This window comes from Pristiophorus japonicus, chromosome 11 (genome assembly GCF_044704955.1).
Source record: "Pristiophorus japonicus isolate sPriJap1 chromosome 11, sPriJap1.hap1, whole genome shotgun sequence".
NCBI lineage: Eukaryota > Metazoa > Chordata > Chondrichthyes > Pristiophoridae > Pristiophorus > Pristiophorus japonicus.
In genome coordinates this window covers 171673073-171699955 of record NC_091987.1, presented here as the reverse complement: position 1 = coordinate 171699955, position 26883 = coordinate 171673073, and the positions used below count along the sequence as shown (strand labels likewise).

Below are 26883 nucleotides of genomic sequence, written 5' to 3'. Positions count from 1 at the left end.
ATGTCGTCACCCCCCACCACGCCCAAGGGTAATGAGTCTGGCAGGTATAGCTTGGACATTGTAGGGATGGTTTATGGTGCTGGTATGGGGTGGTGCCAACCTGGCGTAATATTTGGCAGCCAGGATGTACAATGTTAAGTGAGGCAAATCTGGACATGTTGAGCCAATCGCTGGTGTCCCAGTCAGCAATGTGCATGGATGATGATGCCCTGTGTCCAGTGCAGCATCAGTTGATTGCGGAGAAGGTTGGTGTGGATGTTGGTGCTGCGACTGTGCCCAGCGACGTTGGTGTTGGGGCTGATCGTGTTGGGAATCTGAGGACCAAGGTGAGATTTTTTTCAAGGGCACCGATGCTGATGGAATAGATGGCAGGTGAGGTTGAGATGATAGAAGCGATCTGTCAATGGGGAGAGAGGTTGTTCCAATGAGGTCACTCCAAACATTTGCTAGCTGCATAAAGATCAATCTGTCTTCTAAATGCAGTAAGCAACTGCTTCTAACCTTGGAAAGTGAAGACCTATGAAATGGGAGCTTTCATAGACCATTTTCAGCTGTCAGGTTAGTGAATCATTCAATGCTGACACAACACTTGACCTACTTACCTGACATGATAACTGCGCTTCGGGAAACTTGTTAAAAACCTGGTAAAATGGTAAGTAGATGGTAAAATCCTGCTTAACTACCTTTTAACAAGCTTTTAACTATCAACCCACCACTTGGTATCAGGTCTGTTCAGGAATGACAGACCCGACACTTGGGAAACTGACAAGGAAGAGGGTTAACAGCGGGATACCGACCCACTGTCAAACTTTTTGATATTGACAGCGGACCTGCTTCCAAACCCGCACTCCGAGCGCTGGCAAAATTCATGCACCACATTGTGAGAAACAGCACGACACTAAAATAGTGTATCACACTATAATAAACTTCACCACACTAAAATAATGTACCACACGGTGATAAACTTCACCATATTAATATACTATACTACACTGTAATAAACTTCAACACACTAAAATATTGTACCATGCTGTGATAAACTGAACCACACTAAAATACTGTACCACACTGTAGTAAAATTAGGAACCTTAATATAGATAGGGCAGCCGGTCCGGATGATATCCACCCAAGGTCCTCATGGAGATGAGACAGGTGCTGTGCGAGCCCCTTGCCCGTATCTTTAATAGCTCGCTGGTGTCTGGGATGGTTCTCTTAGACTGGAAGGTGGCTAATGTAGTCACAATCTTTAAAAAAGGAGATAAGACGGATCTGGGTAACTATAGGCCCATTAGTTTGATGTCAGTAATCGGGAAGATGCTTGAGGGAATCAATAGGGATGCAATATATGACTATTTAGATAGAGAAGGACTTATTATGAATCCCCAATATGACTTCAAAAAAAGGAGGCCCTACTTTACATATCTGACTATATTTTTTGAACAAGTCACCAATTTAGTGGATGCGGGAATACATTGTCTACCTGGACTTTTGAAAAGTTTTTGATAAGGTATCACACAAGAGGCTTCCCTATAGATTAAGTGGCAATCTACTGGGCTGGACTGAGAACTGGCTGAAAGCTTGCAGGCAGAAAATATGTAAATGGCTTTGGATTTGTTTGGAGACCAGAGGTGTCCTGCAGTGATCGGTGTAGTGGCCATTGCTCTTTACTATTTTTATTAATAATCTAGTGGTGGGCAAAATACGGCCCACGGGCCATATCCAGCCCGCCAAGTCATTCTATCCAGCCCACTGGATCGGACAGAAATAGGACGCTAGCCGGAGCTCGAGCTGTACATTTGTCGATCCACTTCTACTTCTCATAGGTCAGAGACAAACCCCAAATGCAGACAAGGAAAAAACATAGTAATATTTTATTCAAATTAATAATTCTCAAAATAGATTCTCCCTGGCGCGATCTTTAAAGGTTCCGTTCCGTAATTCTGGGACCCAATGGTGGATGTTCATACCCAGAATGCACTGCATACTCGAATGTGCCCTATACATTTTAGAGTGGAGTCAAGGCTTCTCATCTCCACAAATCTTTTACCGAAGAATGTGACCAGCGCTGCACCTTTCCTCTCCTGGTATCCAGAGTATGACGACAGGGGAGTTCTCATCTGGCATCAATTGGGACGGCATTATTAATCTTTGCAGAGGGACATATGGATGACTGAAGTGGGAAATTAATGCTGACACAGGCTTGAAAGATGGTGCAGTTCTATTTCACAGCACTGATTTACAGAGACCAGAAGATACAACATTTTCAACTTTTCTCTTTGATTCATTTCTAAGCAGTTTTGAATACATGTGTATGTAAGATAACACCTGACTACTGTCTGAATTTATGTTTATGCAATATTTATGTTTATGTAATGTTCCCTCTAATTTTTTCACGCACGGTCCCTTTAAACTTGCTGCGCAGCCGGCCGCTAGACTGCCGCACATGCGCTGTATCTCTCCCAGCGGCAGGGGCTGGGATCAGCTGTGCAGGACCATGCGATTGGTGGAGCATTGCGGGGCGGCCCTCAACAGCCATCAAAACTAGTTAAGTGGCCCTCCAGCCCAAATAATTGTCCACCCTGATCTAGATGTGTGTGTAGGGGGCACAGTCTGCAAGTTTGCAGACAAAACTAAGATTTGTGAGAGTGTCAGGACTGTAGACAATGCTCGTCTGCTTTGGGCCAAGCTTAATGCATTGAAGGACTGGGATCGTAACTGGATACCAATCGTGTTGTTTAACTTGGAAAAAGTGCAGTGTTATGCATGTGGGTACGTCAAATGCTGAACATATCCTTCAAGGTAAAGTACTAAAGCAGGTGGAGAAAGAAAGAGGCCTTGAATTTCTAGTGCATCAATCTCTACAGTTGCATTACCAATACTGTGAAGCGATGGGTTGAGCAAGTAGGGTGCTGGGGTATATTTATAGGACAATTGACTATAAAAAAAAGCATACTATTTTGTCCATTTACAAGACCTCAGTTAGAATATTGTGTCCAGTTTTGGTCTCACACAGTGGGCAATGTTCCCTGTAATTTTTTTTTCATGCACGGGCCCTTTAACTGGCTGCATGGCCCATTCAAATCTTCACGCATGGTGGTTCTCCCATTGAAAACCCGGTACAGCGACCTGCGTGGGATCTCCAGACCACTGTGCGGCCATGCAGCTTAATGGGAACATTGATGGTGGATGATATTGAGGCTTTGGAGAGAGTGCAAAGGAGGGCCATGAGATTAATTGCCAGTTTAAATTATCTTAGTTATCAAGATAGGCTCACAAAAGTTGGGACTCTATACTTTAGAGAAGCATAGACTTAGGGTTGATTTGATAGAAGTTTATAAGATGATTATTACAATAGATTGTGTTAGTATAGAGAAATTCTTTCAACTCCATAGGTTAGGGAGGACCAGGGGGGGTCACAATCTCAAGTTATATAAGGCCAGAAATAGGTTAGATGTCAGGAGGTGTAGTTCGAAGATCTCCTTAATCGAGACTCTGTCTTTGACACGAGTGTCCCCGACTCCATCCCACAGCATGCTACCCACCACCATCTCAGCAAAACCCCAGTCCTGCAAGAGGTAGAAAAGGCCATCCGTCAGCTCAAGAACAACAAGGTATCGGGAGCAGATGGAATCCCCGCTGAGGCACTAAAGTATGGCGGAGAGGCACTATTGGCATGAATGCATGACTTCATCTCTCTCATCTGGAAGAAGGAGAGCATGGCGGGAGATCTCAGAGATGCAATAATCATGAGCATCTTTAAAAACGGGATAAGTCCGACTGCGGCAACTACAGAGGAATCTCCCTGTGTCAGCCACTGGGGAAGTTATTGCTAGAATCTTCCTCAACCGTCTTCTCCCTATGGCTGAGGAGCTCCTCCCGGAGTCACAGTGTGGATTCCGTCCACTATGGGGTACAATGGACATAACCTTTATGGCGCGCCAACTGCAAGAGAAATACAGGGAACAGCACCAACCCTTGTACATGGCCTTCTTTGATCTTACAAAGGCCTTTGACACTGTTAACCGCAAGGAACTATGGAGTGTTCTCCTCCATTTCGGCTGCCCCACAAAGTTTGTCGTCATCCTCCGCCTGCTCCACGATGACATGCAAGCCGAGATCCTGACCAACGGATCCACCACAGACCCAATCAATGTCCAAACTGGGGTCAAGCAGGGCTGCGTCATCGCACCAACCCTCTTCTCAATCTTCCTCGCTATAATGCTCCACCTCACACTCAACAAGCTCCCCACTGGAGTGGAACTAAACTACAGAACCAGTGGGAACCTGTTCAACCTTCGTCGCCTCCAGGTCAGATCTAAGACCGTCCCATCCTCTGTTGTCGAACTACAGTATGCAAATGACGCTTGCGTCTGTGCACATTCAGAGGTTGAACTCCAAGTCATCATCAACATCTTCACCAAGGCATACAAAAGCATGGGCCTTACACTAAACATCCATAAGACAAAGGTCCTCCATCAACCTGACCCCTGCCCCCCAGTCATCAAGATCCACGGCGTGGCCCTGGACAACGTGGACCACTTTCCATACCTCGGGAGCCTATTATCACCAACATCGACGATGAGGTTCAATACCGCCTCCAGTGTGCCAGCACAGCCTTTGGCCGCCTGAGGAAGAGAGTGTTCGAAGATCAGGCCCTCAAATCTGGCACCAAGCTTATGGTCTACAGGGCTGTAGTGATACCCGCCCTCCTGACGTGGACCATATACAGTAGACACCTCAAATCGCTGGAGGAATACCACCAACGATGCCTCCGCAAGATCCTGCAAATCCCCTGGGAGGACAGATGCACAAACGTCAGTGTTCTCGATCAGGCTAACATCCCCAGTATCGAAGCACTCGCCACGCTCGACCAGCTCCGTTGGGCGAGCCACATTGTCCACATGCTGGATGCGAGACTCCCAAAGAAAGCGCTCTTCTTGGAACACCTGCGTGGCAAGCAAGCCCCAGGTGGGCAGAGGAAATGTTTCAAGGACACCCTCAAAGCTTCCTTGACAAAGTACAACATCCCCACTGACACCTGGGAGTTCCTGGCCAAAGACCACCCTAAGTGGAGGAGGAGCACATCGGGGAGGCACTGGGCACCTCGGGTATCATCACCGAGAGCATGCAGGGGGCAGGCGCGGGCAGTGGAAGGAGCGTGCGGCAAACCAGACTCCCCACCCACCCTTTCCTCCGGCGACTGTCTGTCCCACCTGTGACAGAGACTGTAATTCCCGTATTGGACTTTGCAATCACCTGAGAACTCACTTTTGCAGTAGAAGCAAGTTTTCCTCGAATTCGAGGGACTACCATTGATGATGGTTCTTTTCCCAAGGAATAGTGGACCTGCGGCACAGGCTGCTGGTTCGTGCGGTGGACGCCGATTTGTTAAATTCCTTCAAGTAAGAGTTTCATCTGATTCTGGCTGGGACAGAGATCAGTTCGTTCAAAAGATAGGTACTGCATGACGTTAATCATGGCCATAATGATCTCCTGGATTTGTTTCCATCACCTAAATGGGTCAGAGGAAACTTTTCCAGATTTTTTCCCTAAGTGACATGGTTGTTATCTGTTTTTCTCCTTGAAGAGATCACACGCTTCCGGATCGGTGAGGAAGGGTACATATTGTGACTCACAATGCATTGCAATTGTGTGGGACAGGCTGGATGGATCAGAAGGTATTTTCCTGTCCTTCATTGTTCATATGTTTGTATGTATGTAACTGGCAACATTATAATATTAGACTATATTGTGATAAACTGCAGCAAACTAAAATATTCTACACACTGTGATAAACTATAGCACACTAAGATACTGTATCACACTTTGAAAAACTGCAGCAATCTAAATTACTGTACCACACTGTGTTAAACTGCACCACACTTAGGGCCCAAGTTTCCACATGACTTGCGCCTGATTTTTAGGAGCAACTGGTGGAGAACGGACTATCTTAGAAATCGCAAATCTCCACATTTTTTTTTCTGCAGTTCTAGTCAGGTAGAACAGTTCTACTTTGGAACAGAATTTTTTCTTCAAAAGGGGGCGTGTCCGGCCACTGACGCCTGATTTCAAAGTTTCCACAGTGAAAACGTACTCCAAACTAACTTAGAATGGAGCAAGTGAAGATTTTTGTAGAACTGAAAAAACCTTGTCTACACATTAAAAAATCAGGCTCAGGTTACAAATTCGGCGTCCAGAAGGAGGTGGGGGGGGAGGGGGGGGAAGGGAAGTCATTAAATTCTACAATAAATCCTTATTTATACTTCTACAAATATTATACAAATAAATCCAACCTGAATAAAAATTTATAAGCAAAGAAAAGATTAAATAAACCATCTTCCTACCTGTGTGAAAGTGCTTCAGCCAGCCTCACAAGTTCCCGACGGCAGGGGGGGAGGAGGAAGCCGTTCCTGAAGGCGGGCGGGCGGGAGGGAGTGCGGGACCGACCGACCGACCGCAGCGGGGGGGGGGAGGAAGCTGTTCCAGACGGCGGGCGGGCGGGAGTGCGGGCCCGATTGACCGAACGCAGCGGGGGGGGGGCGGGGGGAAGCCGTTCCAGACGGCGGGCGGGCGGGAGTGCGGGCCCGATTGACCGAACGCAGCGGGGGGCGGGGGGAAGCCGTTCCAGACGGCGGGCAGGCGGGAGTGCGGGCCCGATTGACCGAACGCAGCGGGGGGGGCGGGGGGAAGCCGTTCCAGACGGCGGGCGGGCGGGAGTGCGGGCCCGATTGAGCGAACGCAGCGGGGGGGGCGGGGGGAAGCCGTTCCAGACGGCGGGCGGGCGGGAGTGCGGGCCCGATTGACCGAACGCAGCGGGGGAGGGAGGAAGACGTTCCAGACGGCGGGCGGGCGGGAGTGCGGGACCGATCGACCGAACGCAGCGGGGGAGGGAGGAAGACGTTTCAGACGGCGGGCGGGCGGGAGTGCGGGCCCGATCGACCGAACGCAGCGGCGGGGGGGGTGGGGGGGAGGAAGCCGTTCCAGACGGCGGGCGGGAAGGAGACAGTCAGTGCCGTCGGGAATGGCTGCTCAACTTCTGAGGCTTCCTGCAGCCTTCTCACTGCTGCAAGAAGCCTCAATGCTGATGTGCTGATGGCAATGTGCTTTTATTAAAAAATGTTCAAAAATTAAACAGCTACAAAGAACGACAAAAATGGCCGAGTGCCAATGTTTCCTTCACACTGCGCGTGCGCGAACGCTCCAACGCGCACGCGCAGGGTTGCCGGCAGGAAAAAAACTAATTTAAATGGTACCCGCCCCCTCCCACTTACAAAATCGGCGCGAGTGGTAGGCTCCGCCCCCTGCACGCCGCGCCAGGCAGACATGGAGCTGCAAGGCGCTCGAGAATAGCGCGATTTTTTTTAGGCGCCGTTTTAGGCGCGAAAAACGGGCGCCCAGCTCGGAGGGGCGCCCGTTTTTTATCGTGTGGAAACTTGGGCCCTTAATTACTGCACCACATTGTGATAAATTGGACACTGAAATATTGTATCACATTATAATAAAATGTACCACACTATCATACGGTACAATACTGTCATAAACTGCACCACGCTAAAATATTGCATCATACTGTGATGAATTAAACCAAAAATATACTGTGGCACACTGTGATAAACTGCACACTAAAATACTGTACCACACTGTGACAACCTGACCCACTAAAATACTGTACGACACCAGTAAACTGCACTATACTAAAATACCGTACCACACTGTGTTAAACTGCACCACACTTAAAAATCTGTACAACAACATCGACAACAACAACTTGTCTTTATATAGCACCTTTAACATAGTAAAACATCCCAAGACTCTTCACAGGAGCGTTATCAAACAAAATTTGGTACCGAAAGCTTGGTCAAAGGTAGGTTTTACAGAGCGTCTTGAAGGAGGCGAGAGAGGTAGAGAGGTGGAGATTTAGGGAGTGAATTCTAGAGCTTAGGACTTAAGCAGCGGAAGGCACGGCAACCAATGGTGGAGCGATTAAAAGCAGGGATACACAAGAAGTTAGAAGTGCAGAGGTCTTGGAGGGTTGTAGGGCTGTAGAAAATTACAGAGGTAGGGTGGGGGTGGGGGGAGACCATGGAGGGATTTAAAATCGATGCATTGCTGGACCAGGAACCAATGTAGGTGAGCGTGTAAATAGTTGATAGGTGAAGGGTATTTGGTGTGTGCTGAGATTCAGGCAGCAGAGTTTTGGATGAGCTCAAGTTTACAGAGGGTGCCAGATGGGATGCCGGCCTGGAGAGCATTGGAATAGTTGAGTCTAAAGTTAACAATGCATGGATGAGGGTTTCAGCAGCAAATGAGCTGAGGCAGTGGCGGAGATGGGCAAATTAGGGAGGTGGAAATAGGCGAAAAACTATACTGTGATAAACTACACCACACTAAAATACTCATCAAACTAGTCAACTGCATTACACTAAAATACGGTACCCCACTGCTTAGGCCTCTGTTGGAGTACAGTGCCCATATTTCTGAGCACCACACTTTAGGAAGGATGTGAAGGCCTTGGAGAGGGTGCAGAGAAGATTTGTTAGAATGATACCAGCGATGAGGCTCTTTCATTATGTGGAGAGACAAGAAAAGCTGGGATTGTTCTCCTTAGAGCAGAGAACCGAAAGGGAAGATTTAATAGAGGTTTTCAAAATTATGAAGGTTTTTGATACCGTGTATAGGGAGCAACTGTTTTCACTGGAAGGATGGTCAGTAACCAGAGAACACAGATTTAAGATAACTGGCAAAAGAACCAGAAGGGAGATGAGGTGAATTTTTTTTACGCAGCGAGTTGTTGTGACCTGGAATGCACCGCCTGAGAGGGTGGGAGGGTGGTGGAAGCAGGTTCAATAGTAACTTTCAAAAGCAAATTGTATCTACACTTAAAAAGGAAATATTTGCATGACTATAGGGAAAGAGCGGACAGTGGGACAATTTGGATACTCATTCAAAGATCCAGCATACTATGGGCCGAATGGCCTTCCCCTGTGCTTATGGATTCTATGATTCTATGTATTATATTATACTGCACCACACTGTAATTAACTCCACTTTTTCACACTGCAATATCTTGCACCACTCTATAATATACTGCACTGTAACACACGACAATATTCTAGACTGTGCCACATTACAAAGCTGCACCACATTATAATGCACTACATTGTGCAGTTCTGAATAAGCAGCATAAAGGAACTGGACAGATCCTAACTAAACACAATTTCTGAAGCACAACATGTCCTTTCAGTTTCAAAACATGTCTCCCTGTTACGAAACATCTGTAAAACCATTTTCTGTAAATGCCTTCTACGTAAGGTTGTAAAGAAGAACTGAAAAGTGCTGAGAATCACTGCCCCTTTGTTCATTTGCCAAGTGATGGAATTTTCTGGTGACTATTTGGACATAATTAAATAATAGGTCAACCTGTGCTTTTAAGAAAAAGAGCACATTTCCAGGGGGCACTGTCTCTAGCGAAATTGCAAATAAGTTTTTTCTAAGAGCATTTATAATTTCAGTACAAATAGTGATCACAGGTTTCACTCCTGCAACATTCTATATATTTTGTGCAGAGCATTGTCCCTCAATTCACCATCTTACCTGGATTGGCTAACCGGCTGCTGGTGGGTCCAAGAATTTGGTATGGATCTGAAATACAGAAGAACTCTCCTCAGTATTCACCAGAATGGAAAACTAAATAAAAATGGATTTAAATTAAAAGAAAGTTCAAATCAAATGCTGGAATTCGATAACAAGCAATCATCTGAATAGAAAGCTGCAACAAATATGTCAAAAATGCTCTGCTTCAGACCCACCCTCTCACTCACACCTGGCCTCTGCTCGTTGCCATGCACGCATTTCCTCAGAAGATGTACTGGTATATGTTAATTACATCAGAGAGACACTGATAGTGTCCAGGGTGTTTACCCATCCAGTTGTGATCTAGACGGTCTGCTTTCAGAGGTATTTGCTGGGTAATTTGAGAAAGGAACACCAGACACACAAACATTTGGTTTTCCATTGCAATATATCTTTTAATGTCTATACGCCTGCATGAAACAAGTCTGATTGCATGTGTACAAAACCCTATTGTCAGTTTTAGATGGGCAAAAGATTGTCTCTTTATCCCTCCTGCCCAATCAGGGCTGGTGCTCTGAAGATGGGAAGGATGGAGCTGACTGAAATGCCCAACCCATCCCATCAGATGGCTGGGTTAGGTTGCGACCAGTCTATTTAATAAAAAAATCCCCTGGCTGGGTAAGAAGACATTATTCCCTTCATTAAAATTAAAAACATACATTACATTTTTGATCAAGGTGTTGTACTGATCACATCTCATTTAAAAATAAGTAAAGCTGCAAAGGTATATTACACATATATTTTATACGTGTGTATATATACACACATATACACACATATATACATATACACACATATATACATATACACACATATACACACACACACACGAGCTCACTGTCTAAATGTGGTATTGTGTAATTGGCCCGGAATTTCCTCGAACTACTCCCACTCTGCCACAGTACCTTTGCGTAAAGTCAGGCGGAAACCATATCTATGCAGCTATAGGGAGGCTACAATAGATGTAATCACTAACCACACTCGATCAGCTTTGCTGGGCAGGCCACTTAGTTCACTTGCCAGACACGAGACTCCCTAAGCAATTGCTCTACGCGGAGCTCCTTCATGGCAAACGAGCCAATAGGTGGGCAGTGGAAACGTTACAAGGATACCCTCAAAGCCTCCCTGGTGAAGTGCGACATCAAGACTGACACCTGGGAAACCCTGGCTGAAGACCGCCCTAGGTGGAGAAAATGCATCCGGGAGGGCATTGAGCTCTTTGAATCTCAACGCTGCAAGCGTGAAGAGGTCAGGCACAGGCAGCGGAAGGAGCGTGTGGTAAATCAGTGCCACCCCCCCCAATCCCCCGACAAATGTGATAACTGGATGGCATGTTGGACTGCCTATGATGATGAATCACTAATGGGGTATGGAGGATAAATCAGCCAGGGTTCCTAGTCCTAACTGCTATCTAGTCTCCTCTTGGAGCAGGCACTGGTATGAATCAGGCTCAGCTGTTATGCCTGCCTATCAATGCCACTGTTTAAGCCACTTGGGCAGGGTACCAGAGGGAAATTGGTGCCTTTGTAACTGCATCCAGCAAGAGTCAGGACCTTTAAGAGATGTGGGAGGAAAATGGAAGAAAAGGAAGCAGACTAAATGAATACTCTACATTCACCTGCATCTCGTCTCACTATATCTATAGAACTATCTGTAAATCCATCGCACTCTCTTTTACTCCTCACTATTACCTGGTTGGGGCCGTGGCTGTTCTGTACTTTTATTCACACTCTGCGTTGCTCCAGGAGAAGCTGAAAAATAGATTCATAAACTTTATACCACTGTAAAGACAGGCTTGGTATCACAGTTTTGTGATAACTGGATGGCTGCTGGTCGAATACATCTCTGGAGACACTACACCAACCCACAGAAGTATCTCTTTGCACAGAGGGTGATCAACATTTGCAATGGGCTCCCAAGGCCAGGATTCATTTGAAAAACAGCTTAATACTATAAAAGGAAGGTGGTAGGGTTGGCTTTCTGGAAGAGTGGATGGGCTGAAGGGCCTTTATCATCCAACGAATCTTTCAATAACATTTGTTTCACAACAGAAACTGACCACTTTTACTGCATTTACTCATCCATGTGCCTTTCAACCACTAAAATTTGGAATGGGATAGCTGTATTGATGGTTCAGGGACAAACGCACTAAACAGTATGTCCCAAAGCCATATAGATCTGGAAGGTTCAAAAACAAAATGCAGTGGATGCTGGATTTACATCTAGAAGGTCCTACGTTTGATCTCTGGTCTGTGCTAAGTCAGCTGAAAGGAGCAGGAATGTTATAATTGGCTTTCAAGCTACTGCTGTAAGTGTGCAGCTGTACACATCAGGTGTGGACTGTATCTGCTTGGTTATGATGCATCCCATGGTCAAATGGCCAATAGATGCCAAACTCTTGAAGAATGGCAAGTTGGGCAAAATGCTCGCGAGCTGCTGGCGTCTGTGAAAATGCCCCCGCAAGAATCACCATTGAAAGAGAAGGGCAAATAATTGAGCACAAAATAATTTAAAAGACATTACAATGTCAATTATCTTAATTATCATTTATTGCAAGAAAAATGCTAAAGAATAGTTAAGAATCAAAGAAAACATAAAAAGGAAGATAGCACGTTAGCTCGGATTGGGAGGATTGCCGATTCTTATTTTAAAATTTTTGTTTTTTAAAATAATTCCGACACTAAACTAAGATTAAAATGTCTGTCAAATGGACTTAATCCTAAATATGCAATAATTACAGTTAGAGTTAGAGGATGTTTTAAGTATTACGGTTTGGGTGCGAATTGAAAGTAATGACTCAGAAATGATACCACCAACCATCCTCTCAACCGTCCCCCTATGTTGCTCATAAACATCATCAGGTCGGGGCGTTCAACGGAGCAGCTTGGAGGCATACCACTTCAACGTGCAGCGCGAGCTGGTTCAGGAGAGCGACGGCTGTGAAGAGGGCAACAAAATTGGACGTCGCCAAGGTCCAGCTCGCTGATTAGAGAGTGGGCAGGTACAGCAGGAGCAGCAAGGTTGGGGTGCATGAGTGGCGAAAGATTGCAGAGCGACATGATTGGGTCCCAGGACAGGTGTGAGTTATGGGGCCCAGAAGAGGCGAGGGCCCAGGGGCAGCATAGGCCAACCCACACTGCAATATGTGTGCACACTAGGTCCATGCAGTAGAGCTGGTCTCCAGTCGTCTTGGTTAATCCTTGCCACTGGACCAAAACCTAGCTCTGTCAAGCCCGTGTGGTGGCTGATGTGCAACGGCCACCACACGTTAAAAATTCCATGCACAGGCATCTTCCACACGTGTAGTTTTGGACTTGGAATATTAGGTCCTTCATTGAAACACCTGTGAACTCATCCCTTTTTGGCTTGGAAGCAAGTCATCCCCGATACGAGGGACCACCTATGATGATGATGATGATAAACTGTGATACACCACCTCCACACACCAGGGGAGGATTTACTGGTTCTGTGCTACTGGGACACCTGGGCACAGTGCATGTCACAGAATTCTGCGGGTTACTTTACAGGTGTGCTTTCTCACCTGCCCAAACTTCCAATATTCACGGTGTCCAGGGGATCCACTGCACTTGGGCAAAAGCCAGACAACTTTCCTCTTTCCTCCTCCTTGCAATCTCACTGAATGAAATCAAAACTCATTACACTATCTCCAACTCGATTACATTCTTTCCCCAGATCTCAGAACCGAAACTCCTTACCTTCCTCAGGTCTTCCTTCAATCTATAAAACCCAGGATTGGTGTCACCTAATCAATACTCATTGAGGCCAATTTTCTGAATTATGTTGAAGAGCCTGCCTCGTCGGCCACACGTATCGGGACTTCAGCTCCATGATATCCCAATCGGCGCGGTTACTGATCTTGGCTCCGCTAGTGTGCATACAGAAAATCAGCTCTTCAACTTTTTTCAACCTTGCTATTGTCCTGTTCTATTGGCACTGCCTCTTCATCTTGATTTTTAAATCGTTTTTGTTTAATATTTAGAGGTACTTACTTTTTGTCACATTGTTCATATTATTGCCCCATCCGGATCTCCTACCAGTATCATACGATGGATCTAAAAAAAAACAAGTGGCTGAATTGAGTGAGCCAGCAATTTGTTAATCCTGTACCAACTCAGTTCTTAGCTTATCCAATGTTCCAACAGAATTGAAGGGGCCAGTGCTTGATATAAATTTCCAGCCTCGCCAATATTGAACAGCCTATGTACTCTGGAGTCGGACAAGCACCAAGCGGGATTAACAGGCTGGCTTCAGGACCCAGTGGGTCATTAAAGTTATATGTGAATTCTGATATTGCAAATCACAAAAATAGATGGTCTGGTCATTTATCTTATTCATGATTGTGTATAAATTGGCTGCTGTGATTCCTACATTACAACAGAGGCTACACATCAAAAGTACATCATTAACTGTGAAATTCACTGGAGAGTTTTGAAATGCATTACATAAATGCAAGTTCTTTTTTAATTATGCAATATACAAGGCTTAAATACTCAGAGCTCAGCAACAGCAGGATTCACCTCCCCCAAACACACAGTCAGTTTGTTCTTGTCATCAGTACAACATGCAGCTGTGACACAAACTCTTACATATGTGAATAGAATCTTTTGGTCTATATGTCTGTGTATAACAATGGCTGGTTTAAGTGTGAGCAGTTAGTCTGGTGTGACAATGGTTGGTATTAGTGTGAGCAGCAGTCAATATGGTGTGACACAGCAGTAATGTACTGCTCAACAATCTAAACTCATTGGCCGGATTGGCATTTAGTGGTGCATTTGCAATGTAGGTACCCCTTAACGGTGCAAAAAATGGAGTTACGCAATATATGTGACTCGCGCCATTACATATGCCATGCCATATTTTGTTGGGACTTTTTCATCTCTCCACCAATACCCTCGCTGAAAACAATGAGAAGTCAATTATCATAGCTCCACCCGATTAACATCAAGGGCAAGTGCCATTTTCCTGAATTAACACCATTTTTCATGCCGTTGCCACTTAAATTTGCCGGAAAATAACAGCATATAAACAATGCATGCTGTTAATGTGCAAAGCAGCCAGCAAGATCAGGGATTAAAAGTTACATCATAAATTGCGAATGTCCAGAACTTGCTGGTCGATTTACACTACAACTCTCAAATTACCTTAAAGGGGCACAATGACGAGAACCCACAAATTTAACAAATAAACGTTAAAGGGTTTATACCACCACACCTTTTTGTTGCACAAACAGCATCTCGCCCTATACATTAATTTCCCAGTAAACTCATCACAGAAAGTTAAGTCTGGTACGTATACTCTTTTAATGATATGATAATTATTAATACAGTGCTAAACAACTTCTCTGGCCCAGAAAGAAAACAATTTAAACTGTTCAAGCTCATTCCTGCATGTAGTAAATTATTGTTAGAGATGTTTTAAATGTCAAATTTAAAATGTAATTTTTGTTTCTTACTTTTAATTTCTGTCTTTTTTTTCTCTCACTCCAATTTTTCTTTCCCTCTCTTTATTTCTTTTTCTGTACCTGATTTGACTCTAATTCACCTTATTTCCTTCCGCATTGTTCCTGTTTCTTTCTCAATCCTTAAATCTCATTGGTTAAGGAGGTACCCTGTTGGTTCTGCCATTCACTAAGTTCCCAGATGCTCTGTTGCTCCTGCTGGGTCAGTTCCAGTGAATTCCAGTAGGCTTGAATGTTTGTACAAGGAGTCCCACTGATTTCAAAGCATCCATTCAAAATTTAACTGTGATATTTGCAGCAAGATATTGTCAGTGGGTGATCTGTCAGAGGCACCCCGAGTCTGGCATGGGAGAAGGAGCTCAGATGGGAATCGACAAGCATCAATTTCAGTTCCAATACGGCCACTGGAACTGCTCTGCACTTGGGGAAAAGAAACTCAGAGTGCGCAAATTAGAAAATGTATCCTTTTTGTCCATTTTGTTATAAATTCAAATCTGTTTCAAGCAGGAAACTTGTGGCAAATATATAGCCAAGAGTGTTCCCATAATTGGTCCATTATTTGCCAGTACTGAAAGTTGAGATAAACATTGGGCATTGACTGCTCGCTGTGGTTTATTCTAATTAGAAAATACGGAGGTAGTTATCAATGGAGAGGTCGGGGCACTATACTGTGGCCAGGATTTTGCAGTCAGCAGCGAAGTGAAGGTGCTTGCCGCTGACCTCTAAGAAAGCTTCCCACAAAGATCTAGTGATTTCTGTGGCGTCGATTTCACCTTTTCCAATGTTAGTTTGATTCTGGCGCCAAGTCCAGGGGATCTCCGATGTCCAACAAGTAATGTCATCAAGCAGGCTAAGCAGTCAATCATTTTGAAGAATTCTCACAGACAGTAAACCAGGAAGTAAAATGAACAGATTATCCTTCACTTTTTATAAATTTTACAGAGAGCGAGATAAAGATTGGGACATATGCATGGAGTTAAGGTAGAAGCTGAAATATAAACAAACTTTAAAACATTATATTTGAAACTTATGGAATTTTTAACATATTGGAAACATTTGACATTTCACGAATATAAAATTAGTTTTTCAGGGCCAGACAGGTTGTTCGGCAGCAGTTATGACATAGTAAGCTGTTATAAACCAAGTTACACCTCATTTAACAAGGCTTACATAAGAAACATAAGAAATAGTAACAGGAGTATGCCGTACGGCCCCTTGAGCCTGCTCCGCCATTCAATGCGTTCATGGCTGAACATGTAACTTCAGTACCCCCTTCCTGCTTTCTCGCCATACCCCTTGATCCCCCGAGTAGTAAGAACTTCATCTAACTCCCTTTTGAATATATTTAGTGAATTGGCCTCAACTACTTTCTGTGGTAGAGAATTCCACAGGTTCACCACTCTCTGGGTGAAGAAGTTTCTCCTCATCTCGGTCCTAAATGGCTTACCCCTTATCCTTAGACTGTGACCCCTGGTTCTGGACTTCCCCAACATTGGGAACATTCTTCCTGCATCCAACCTGTCCAAACCCGTCAGAATTTTAAATGTTTCTATGAGGTCCCCTCTCACTCTTCTGAACTCCAGTGAATACAAGCCCAGTTGATCCAGTCTTTCTTGATAGGTCAGTCCCACCATCCCGGGAATCAGTCTGGTGAATCTTCGTTGCACTCCCTCAATAGCAAGAATGTCCTTCCTCAAGTAAGGAGACCAAAACTGTACACAATAGCCAGGTGTGGCCTCACCAAGGCCCTGTACAACTGTAGCAGCACCTCCCTGCCCCTGTACTCAAATCCCCTCGCTATGAAGGCCAACATGCCATTTGCTTTCTGAACCGCCTGCTGTACCTGCATGCCAACCTTCAGTGACTGATGTACCATGACACCCAGGTCTCGTTGCACCTCCCCTTTTCCTAATCAGTCACCATTCAGATAATAGTCTGTCTCTCTGTTTTTACCACCAAAGTGGATAACCTCACATTTATCCACATTATACTTCATCTGCCACGCATTTGCCCACTCACCTAACCTATCCAAGTCACTCTGCAACCTCATAGCATCCTCCTCGCAGCTCACACTGCCACCCAACTTAGTGTCATCCGCAAATTTGGAGATACTACATTTAATCCCCTCGTCTAAATCATAATGTACAATATAAACAGCTGGGGCCCCAGCACAGAACCCTGCGGTACCCCACTAGTCACTGCCTGCCATTCTGAAAAGTACCCATTTACTCCTACTCTTTGCTTCCTGTCTGACAACCAGTTCTCAATCCACGTCAGCAACTACCCCAATCCCATGTGCTCTAACTTTGCACATTAATCTCCTGTGTGGGACCTTGTCGAAAGCCTTCTGAAAGTCCAAATATACCACATCAACTGGTTCTCCTTTGTCCACTTTACTGTAAACATCCTCAAAAAATTCCAAAAGATTTGTCAAGCATGATTTCCCTTTCACAAATCCATGCTGACTTGGACCTATCATGTCACCATTTCCCAAATGCGCTGCTATAACATCCTTAATAATTGATTCCATCATTTTACCCACTACTGAGGTCAGGCTGACCGGTCTATAATTCCCTGCTTTCTCTCTCCCTCTTTTTTTAAAAAGTGGGGTTACATTGGCTACCCTCCACTCGATAGGAACTGATCCAGAGTCAATGGAATGTTGGAAAATGACTGTCAATGCATCCGCTATTTCCAAGGCCATCTCCTTCAGTACTCTGGGATGCAGTCCATCAGGCCCTGGGGATTTATTGGCCTTCAATCCCATCAATTTCCCCAACACAATTTCCCGACTAATAAAGATTTCCCTCAGTTCCTCCTCCTTACTAGACTCTCTGACCCCTTTTATATCCGGAAGGTTGTTCCAACATAAAGATCCAACCTATTTAACCTTTCCTCATAAGTCAACCCCCTCATCCTCGGAATCAACCTAGTGAACCTTCTTGGAACTGCCTCCAAAGAAGTATATCCTTTCGTAAATCAAAACTGCTTGCAGTATTCCAGGTGTGGCCTCACCAATACCTTATATAGCTGAAGCAAGACTTCCCTGTTTTTATACTCCATCCCATTTGCAATAAAGGCCCCATTGGCCTTCCTGATCACTTGCTGTACCTGCATACTATCCTTTTGCGTTTCACATGGTATTGGGAGTAATGTATTGACGTGGATAGAGAAATGGTTGGCAGACAGGAAGCAAAGAGTGGGAATAAACGGGTCCTTTTCAGAATGGCAGGCAGTGACTAGTGGGGTGCTGCAGGGTTCAGTGTTGGGACCCCAGCTAGTTACAATATACATTAATGATTTAAACAAAGGAATTGAATGTAAGATCTCCAAGTTTGCAGATGATGCTAAGCTGGGTGGCAGTGCAAGCTGCGAGGAGGATGCTAAGAGGCTGCAGGGGGATTTGGACAGGTTAGGTGAATGGGCAAATGCATGGCAGATGCAGTATAATGTGGATAAATATGAGGTTATCCACCTTGGTAGCAAAAACAGGAAGGCAGATTATTATCTGAATGGTGACAGATTAGTAAAAGGGGAGGTGCAACGAGACCTGGGTGTCATGGTACATCAGTCATTGAAGGTAGGCATGCAGGTACAGCAGGCTGTAAAGAAAGCAAATGGCATGCTGGCCTTCATAGCGAGGGGATTTGAGTAGAGGAGCAGGGAGGTCTTGCTGCAGTTGTACATAGCCTTGGTGAGACCATACCTTGAGTATTGTGAGCAGTTTTGGTCTCCTAATCTGAGGAAGGACATGCTTGCTATTGAGGGAGTACAGCGAAGGTTCACCAGACTGATTCCCGGGATGGCAGGGCTGACATATGAAGATTGGATCAGCTAGGCTTATACTCACTGGAATTTAGAAGAACGAGAGGGGATCTCATACAAACGTATAAAATTCTGACGGGACTGGACAGGTTAGATGCAGAAAGAATGTTCCCGGTGTTGGAGAAGTCCAGAACCGGGGACACAGTCTAAGGATTAGGGGTAAGCCATATAGGACCGGGATGAGGAGAAACTTTTTCACCCAGAGAGTGGTGCACCTGTAGAATTCTCTGCCACAGAAAGTTGTTGAGTCCAGTTCGTTGGACATATTCAAAAGGGAGTTAGATGTGGCCCTTACGGCTAAAGGGATCAGCAGGTATAGAGAGAAGGCTGGGGTACTGAGGTTGAATGATCAGCCATGATCATATTGAATGGTGGTGCAGGCTTGAAGGGCTGAATGGCCTGCTCCTGCACCTATTTTCTATGTTTCTATGTCTATGCACAAGTACCCCCAGGTCCCACTGTACTGCGGCAGTTTGCAATCTTTCTCCATTTAAATAATAACTTGCTCTTTGATTTTTTTTCTGCCAAAGTGCATGACCTCACACTTTCCAACATTATACTCTATCTGCCAAATTTTTGCCCACTCACTTAGCCTGTCTATGTCCTTTTGCAGATTTTTTTTGTCCTCCTCACACATTGCTTTTCCTCCCATCTTTGTATCGTCAGCAAACCTGGCTACGTTACACTTATTCCAAGTCGTTAATATAGATTGTAAATATTTGGGGTCGCAGCACTGATCCTTGCGGTACCCCACTAGTTACTGATTGCCAACCAGAGAATGAACCATTTATCCTGACTCTCTGTTTTCTGTTAGTTAGCCAATCCTATATCCATGCTAATATATTACCCCCAACCCTGTGAACTTTTATCTTGTGCAGTAACCTTTTGTGTGGCACCTTTTCAAATGCCTTCTGGAAGTCCAAATACGCCAAATCCACTGCTTCCCCTTTATCCACCGTGTTTGTTATATCCTCGAAGAACTCCAGCAAATTTGTCAAACATGACTTCCCCTTCATAAATCCATGCTGACTCTGCCTGACCGAATTTTGCTTTTCCAAATGTCCTGCTATTGCTTCTTTAATAAATGGACTCCAACATTTTCCCAACCACAGATGTTAGGCTAACTGGTCTCTAGTTTCCTGCTTTTTGTCTGCCTCCTTTTTTTAAATAGAGGTGTTACATTTGCAGTTTTCCAATCTGCTGGGACCTCCCCAGAATCCAGGGAATTTTGGTAAATTACAACCAATGCATCCACTATCCCTGATGCTACTTCTCTTAAGACCCTAGGATGCAAGCCATCAGGTCCAGGGGATTTATCTGCCTTTAGTCCCATTATCTTACTGAGTACCATCTCCTTAGTGATTGTGATTGTGTTAAGTTCTTCCCACCCTATAGCCCCTTGGCTATCCACTGTTGAAATATTGTTAGTATCCTCCACCGTAAAGACTGATACAAAATATTTGTTCAGAGTTTCTGCCATCTCCATGTTCCCCATTACTAATTCCAAGGTCTCGTCCTCTAAGGAACCAACATTTACTTTAGCCACTCTTTTCCTTTTTATATACCTATAGAAACTCTTTCTATTTGTTTTTATATGTTGTGCTAGTTTACTTTCATAGTCTATCCTCCCTTTCGTAATCGTTTTTTTAGTCGTTCTTTGCTGGCTTTTAAAAGCTTCCCAGTCTTCTGTCCTCCCATTAGTTTTGGCCACTTTGTATGTCCTTGTGTTTAATTGGATACGTCCTTAGTTTCCTTAGTTAGCCATGGATGGCTATCTTTTCTCTTATACCCTTTCCTCTTCACTGGAATATATTTTTCTTGAGAGTTGTGAAATATCTCCTTAAATGTACACCACTGTTCATCAACCGTCCTACACTTTAATCTATTTTCCCAGTCCACCTTTTCGGGGTTTTTAACATCGATATTACAGCGTAAAAGAGGATTTCACATCAGTTCAAAGATTGCCATCTGCGAGGATATCTAGGGTACATCCTCTGGAGGAGCAGAGAATCACTGAGCAACTTCTGGATTTCAACATTTAACTGAGCATGTGCGGACACAGACGTTGCTGTCCGTTTCACAAAGTGAAATTCAAGGTGTACGTCACTGATCTCACCATCGGAGAAAAGTCTGTTTTTTTGAATAAATAAGGTGCACAGCTCGTCCCAGGTCCGTCCGCTGGCAGCTGTTGTTTAGGTTTATTGCTGTCCCTGTGCTTTGTGTAATGACAAACGGTTGCGTTTGGTCGCCCTCTAACTCCCAGTTTTCCAAATGACATTGGCCAATAATATCTGATCATCCCGTCTGCCGATTGAAAATAACATAAAAATTGCTGAAAACTTAAAGAGTAGATCCAGGGGAGATTAAGGTTGTTTTTCTACACAGAGAGTTGTGATCGGGAACGTGCTGCCTGAAAGGGCGGTGGGAGCAGATTCAATTGCAACTTTCAATAGGGGATTGGATAAATACTTGTAAAGGAAAAATGTGCAAGGCTATGGGGAAGAGCAGTGGAACTAATTGGATCTCTCTTTTCAAGAGCCGGCATGGGCACGATAGGCCGAATGGCCTCCTTCTGTGCTACATGATCCTATGATTGTAGAAATCTGGCACCAGACCATCAGGCATTGACAATATTGCACATCTCTGCAGCTCCACTATTTCAATCAACGACGTACACTGAGCCTGTTGTTAGGCCAGTATTTTAAGTATCTACACATGGTTATTTGCGAATGTTTGAGGGTTTTTTCCCCTCTCCAAAAAAGGTTTAAGGTCATCTGTATAAATGAAAGCAAGGAATGTGCAACAGCTCTCCAAAACAAACTGTGGCCTTTCAAAAACATTATTTAAATGTGGAAAACTTAAACGGAGCTGGGAGGGGGCGATGTTCAAACTTGATGGCTGAGGTTTGTGTGAGTGTGTTGTACGCTGGCCAAGAGGAGGCGAGGTCATGGGTTTAAATAATTAGTTAGTAGCCAGACTGCAAGAAGCAATACACAAACAGGGGCTTAGGAAATGGCCCCGGATTGAATCATCTCACTGTAAACATGTGGAGAGTGCAGTGTTACAATTGCACAAGTATTGGGCGCGCACCCAAAACATGGTTGAGGCTTCGTTAGCAAAAACTTTCCTTTCCGTATTTTCCTCAAAGCGGAGGTTTGTTTTGGTTTTACTTTTATCCCGAACTATTCGTTGTAACAAAAAGAGAATATTGGGCAATTAATGTGTTTGCAGATTAATCAATTCTTCAAATTCTCTCATGCAAGCAAATACAATACACCATAAATCAATTTTAATATAAACGGGCAATGTTTAATATGGTATATAAAACTGCTGAGTGAGATTCGACCATTGCAAACGGATATTTAAAATATTTCATTCAAGCAAATGTCTTCTCTATAATCGAGTACATCTTGGATGGAAAGGGGGGAAAGTAATAAATCATTTTCTTTAATATCCTTCAGTTTGTTTTATTAGGCACCAAAATCAAGTTTAAAAATGACCGGAGTCGTCTTATAATATTTAACAGAATAATCTTTCATTCGGACTGTAATCACTTAGTAAAATGCCCCGGGGAAGTGATCGGCCCCAACCCCCAAACTGGCCTGATTCACGGGCTGCAGCGGTTGTCTGGGGTCCCCGAAGACTTGCGTTTCCTGAGCTGCAGGCTCGCACACAGCCCTCTCTTTGTTTCACTCCCTCTCGCAGTATTTTTACATGGCGCAGGTTTGCAGCCGAGTGTTCAAACCAGACAAAACATAATGTGGGACCGAGGCGTTCTGAGTTGCTGCCACTGTGCTTTGTCTCAGTCTCTGGCCAGCAGACACCTCCAGCCCGGCATCACAGCCTCACCCCGCCCGTGTAACATACAATGAAACCTCAATGTAGGGGGAAAAAACATCACAACCCGGGTTTCGAAGTTATTTCGGAGGTGGAGGCGGTGGAATATGATTAAATGAAATTCACTCGCTTTCAGTTCTGGGACACTGTAGATCCCAGTTAGCTATGGATGTGGCAGTTTCTGGGTAGTGTAGTGGTTCTGTTACTAGACTAATAATCCAGGGGCCGGGACTAATGATCCAGAGAACATCAATTCTGGATATAAAAATCCGATATTATTACGAATGATGTTTGAAGCTGTCGAATTGTCGTAAAAAACACTAGTCCACTGATGTCCTTTAAGGAAGGAAACCTACGGTCCTTACCCGGTCTGGCCTATACATTACAACAGTGACTAACTACACTTCGAAAGCAGGCGCTCTACTCGGAACTCCTACACAGCAAGCGAGCTCCAGGTGGGCAGAGAAAACTTTTCAAGGAAACCCTCAAAGCCTCTTTAATAAAATGCAATATCCCCAACGACACCTGGGAGTCCCTGGCCAAAGACCGCCTTAAGTGGAGGAAGAGCATCCGGGAGGGTGCTGAGCACCTCGAGAGCATGCAGAAAGCAAGCGCAGGCAGCGGAAGGAACGTGCGGCAAACCAGACTTCCCACCCACACTTTTCCTCAATGACTGTCTGTCCCACCTGTGACAAAGACTAATTCCCGTATTGGACTGTTCAGTCACCTGAGAACTCACTTCTAGAGTGGAAGCAAGTCTTCCTCGATTTCGAAGGACTGCCTATGATGATGACACTTCAAAAAAGCACTTCACAGGCTTTAGAGCATCCGGAGATCATGAAAGGCGCTATAATAATGCAAGTCTTTCTTTTCCAACCTGGTTGATTCTTAACTGCCCTATGAAGTGGTCTAACAAGCCATTCAGTTTAAGATGAAGGCCCACCACCATCTTCCTAGGGCAACTTTGGAACAGAGGAGGCTGAGAGGAGACCTTATTGAGGTGTATAGATAGAGTGGATAGGAAGGACCTATTTTCCTTAGCAGAGGGGCCAACAACCAGGTGGCATAAATTTAAAGTAATTGGTAGGAGGTTTAGAGGGGATTTGAGGGGAATCTTTTTCACCAAAGCGTGGTGGGAGTCTGGAACTCACTGCTTGAAAGGATGGTAGAGGCAGAAACCCTTACCACATTTAAAAAGTACTTAGATATGCACTTGAAGTGCCGTAACCTACAGGGCTACAGATCAAGAGCTGGAAAGTGGGATTAGGCTGGATAGCTCTTTGTCAGCCGGTGTGGACACGATGGGTCAAAATGGCCTCCTTCCGTGCTATAAATTTCTATGAACTAGGAATGGACAATAAATACCATTCTTGCCAGTAATGCCCATATCCTGAGAATGCATTTAAATCACATCAAAGACACACATCAAGGACCCAGACTGCAAGTCAATGGGACTCAATAATGTCACTGAGCTGCAGGCAGATCCCTTCACCTCAGCCGCTCTTGTTGGGGAGTGAAAATCCAGATACTATTTTCAATCATTTGATAATATTTGTGTTTATACTGCACTTTTGATTGTAGTTATACCACACTATCAATATGAGACTGAAAGGTCTGATGTCAAATGCAATTTGAAACACCCTGTTATATTACACTCTGCCTGGCAGGTTACAGTTCTGTAAATGTACATTAGCAGGCAGATATTCCTCCAGTGAATTATTTTAAACATAATGAGAATGCAGGAGGGTGTGCCCACTATCTCACCACATTAAAAAGACTCTGCAGTAAGTGCCCTGGCAAACCAGCAGACCACCCAAACACTTTTTAAACTTGGCTATGCACCCAACTGGAGTTATACTCCATATAGTGCCAAATCAAAGTGGTGTGCGATTCTCCTCCTAGGAAGCCATCTCACACATCATTGGCTCTTGGCTCTGAAGACTACAGAATACCAGAGTTATGATGCCATTTTTGCCTCAATTTCTACTCCGAACTAGTTGGCACCAATACAAGACCGGTAATATAGCCTCAGTGTTCCACATCAAAATGATTTGGTGTTGGTGGAGCATAGCTTTTGTGTAGCTAGTGACAATCTGCCAGATTCACTAAATCTGGTCATGGGGAAGACTGGGTAAGAACAAATCCTACCAGTGAATTGGCCAGGTTTACATGGCTGTACAAAGCTCAGTGGGGGGCGGGGCACCACTCAATTTGCATCTCATAAAGCTGTAAAAAAAAGCATATGGGATCCTCGTTTTTTATGGGGGAAAAGTACAAAACAAAGAAGTAATGCTGAAACTATACAAATGATTGGTTAGACCAGTTAGAATCTTGTGTCCAGTTTTGCACACCACATGAACATGTCAAGGCCATGGGGAGGGTGCAGAGAGAGTCACTAAGAGGAGTCTAAGAATGAGGGGCTTTAGTTATGAGGAGAGACTAGAGAAAGAGGGGCTCTTTACAGAAGAACACAGGAGATTGAGATAGGATTTGTTACACGCTTTCAACATCATGAGAGTGTTTGATAAATAAATCAGGGAAAAGCTTTTGGTAACAATTCGGCATAAATTTAAGATCATCAGCAAAGGAATAAAGGAAGAGATTAGGAGGATTGATTTTAATACTGAGGATTATTGGGACGTGGGATTCCCAACCAGAATCAGTTGATGAAACAAAATTCATAATAACTTTTAAAAGGGAAGTGGAAAAATATTTGAGAAAGAAAAGTTGATGGGGAAAGGGCAGGAGAATGGGATTAAGGGAACAGCTTTTTGGGAGAGACACCCAAAGGTGTTAGCTGTAGCTTGGTGGCAGCCCTCTCACTATTCTAACGTTTTTTTTTTAATTATTCTAGGTCCAGCACTACAGAGTCAGAAGATTGTGGGTTCAAGTCGCAATCCAGAGACTTCAGCATAAAATCTAGGCTGACACTCCAGTGCAGTACTGAAGGTGTTCTGCACTGTCGGAGGTGCCATCTTTCAGTTGTGAAGTTAAATCGAAGCCAAGTCTGCTCTCTCAAATGTAAAAGATCGCAAGGCATTATTTTGAAGAAGACCAGGGGAGTTATCCCCGGTGTTCTGGCCAATATTTACCCCTCAACAAACATCACTAAAACAGATTATCTGGTCATTATCACACTGTTGTTTGTGGGATCTTGCCGTGCTCAAATTGCCTGCCATGTGTCTTACATTTAAACAGTGACTACACATCAAAAGTACTTCATTGGCTGTAAAATTGTTTGAGTGGTCCTGAGGTTCTGAAAGGTGCTATATAAGTATTTATTTTTCTGTATGATTATATGACAAAAATCAGGACAAACAGAGAGACTCCAGTCCCCTTTTCCTCCGTGAACCTATCAAAAGAGAATGTTACGTACTGAAAGCTGTGCACTTTATGGCAATTCGCTTGGAACTTGTGGATTTCGTGTGGACATTTACAACGCAGGGTAAAAATAACAGAAGATGATGGAAATACCCCGTCCCCCTCCCCTCCCCTCCCCTTCCTCACCCCGTCAGTGAGAGTCCCCCAAAATAAGCGGGCGGGTACAATATATGAAGGAGATTCCTCCTAATCAGAGTATATAGAAGCTAGTGCATGGGGACACTTAGCATTCTCAATAAAAGTTTCCCATGGGCAAGAGAGTGTCACAGTCTCAATCCCATTTCAAATATCCTAGGGAGACAGAAATAAAATACACGGGATTCAACAAATGGGAATACGCGGAACGCAGGGACACCCCATTGAAACTGCTGCCCTGTAGATTCTTAAAGGCCACAGGAGTTCTGCTGGTAATTAAAGCTTCTGTTTGTCCCGTGTTAGGAGCCTCGAGTCTGCACCACTGTTGCCTGACCCCATTCTACCCGGGACATGGTACATCTCAGTATTGAATCAGATCAGATTTGTGGGGATTTTTGAAAGGGGGGAGGGGTCACTCTAAATATTTTAGTCCAGTATCAAAATCGGTTCCTGTCATCGTGTGTCCAGTCTCGGGACAGCGTGGTTCCATTAGGCCGAGCCTAACCTAGGACTCGCACTGTGAGAGGGACTTCACTCCGGTTTCGGCCAGGCTGAGCTTTCACTTTATTTCGGAATTTATATTCACAAAAAAA

At 44.5% G+C, this 26883-nt stretch overlaps 1 protein-coding gene across 5 annotated transcripts in view; it reads right to left on the bottom strand.

Moving 5' to 3' along the window:
- fli1 (Fli-1 proto-oncogene, ETS transcription factor) overlaps nt 1–26883 on the bottom strand; it is a 72368-nt gene that overhangs the window by 9872 nt on the left and 35613 nt on the right. For 4 of the 5 annotated variants that reach the window (XM_070894266.1, XM_070894265.1, XM_070894268.1 and 1 more), the window contains 3 exons: nt 13644–13706; nt 11325–11384; nt 9595–9642 (listed from right to left, as the gene is read on the bottom strand). In XM_070894266.1, the coding sequence (XP_070750367.1) occupies nt 9595–9642; nt 11325–11384; nt 13644–13706 (171 nt within the window). Of the gene's footprint in view, nt 1–1087; nt 1245–9594; nt 9643–11324; nt 11385–13643; nt 13707–26883 lie in introns of all 5 variants that reach the window. The other variant, XR_011595921.1, reaches the window with a different exon arrangement.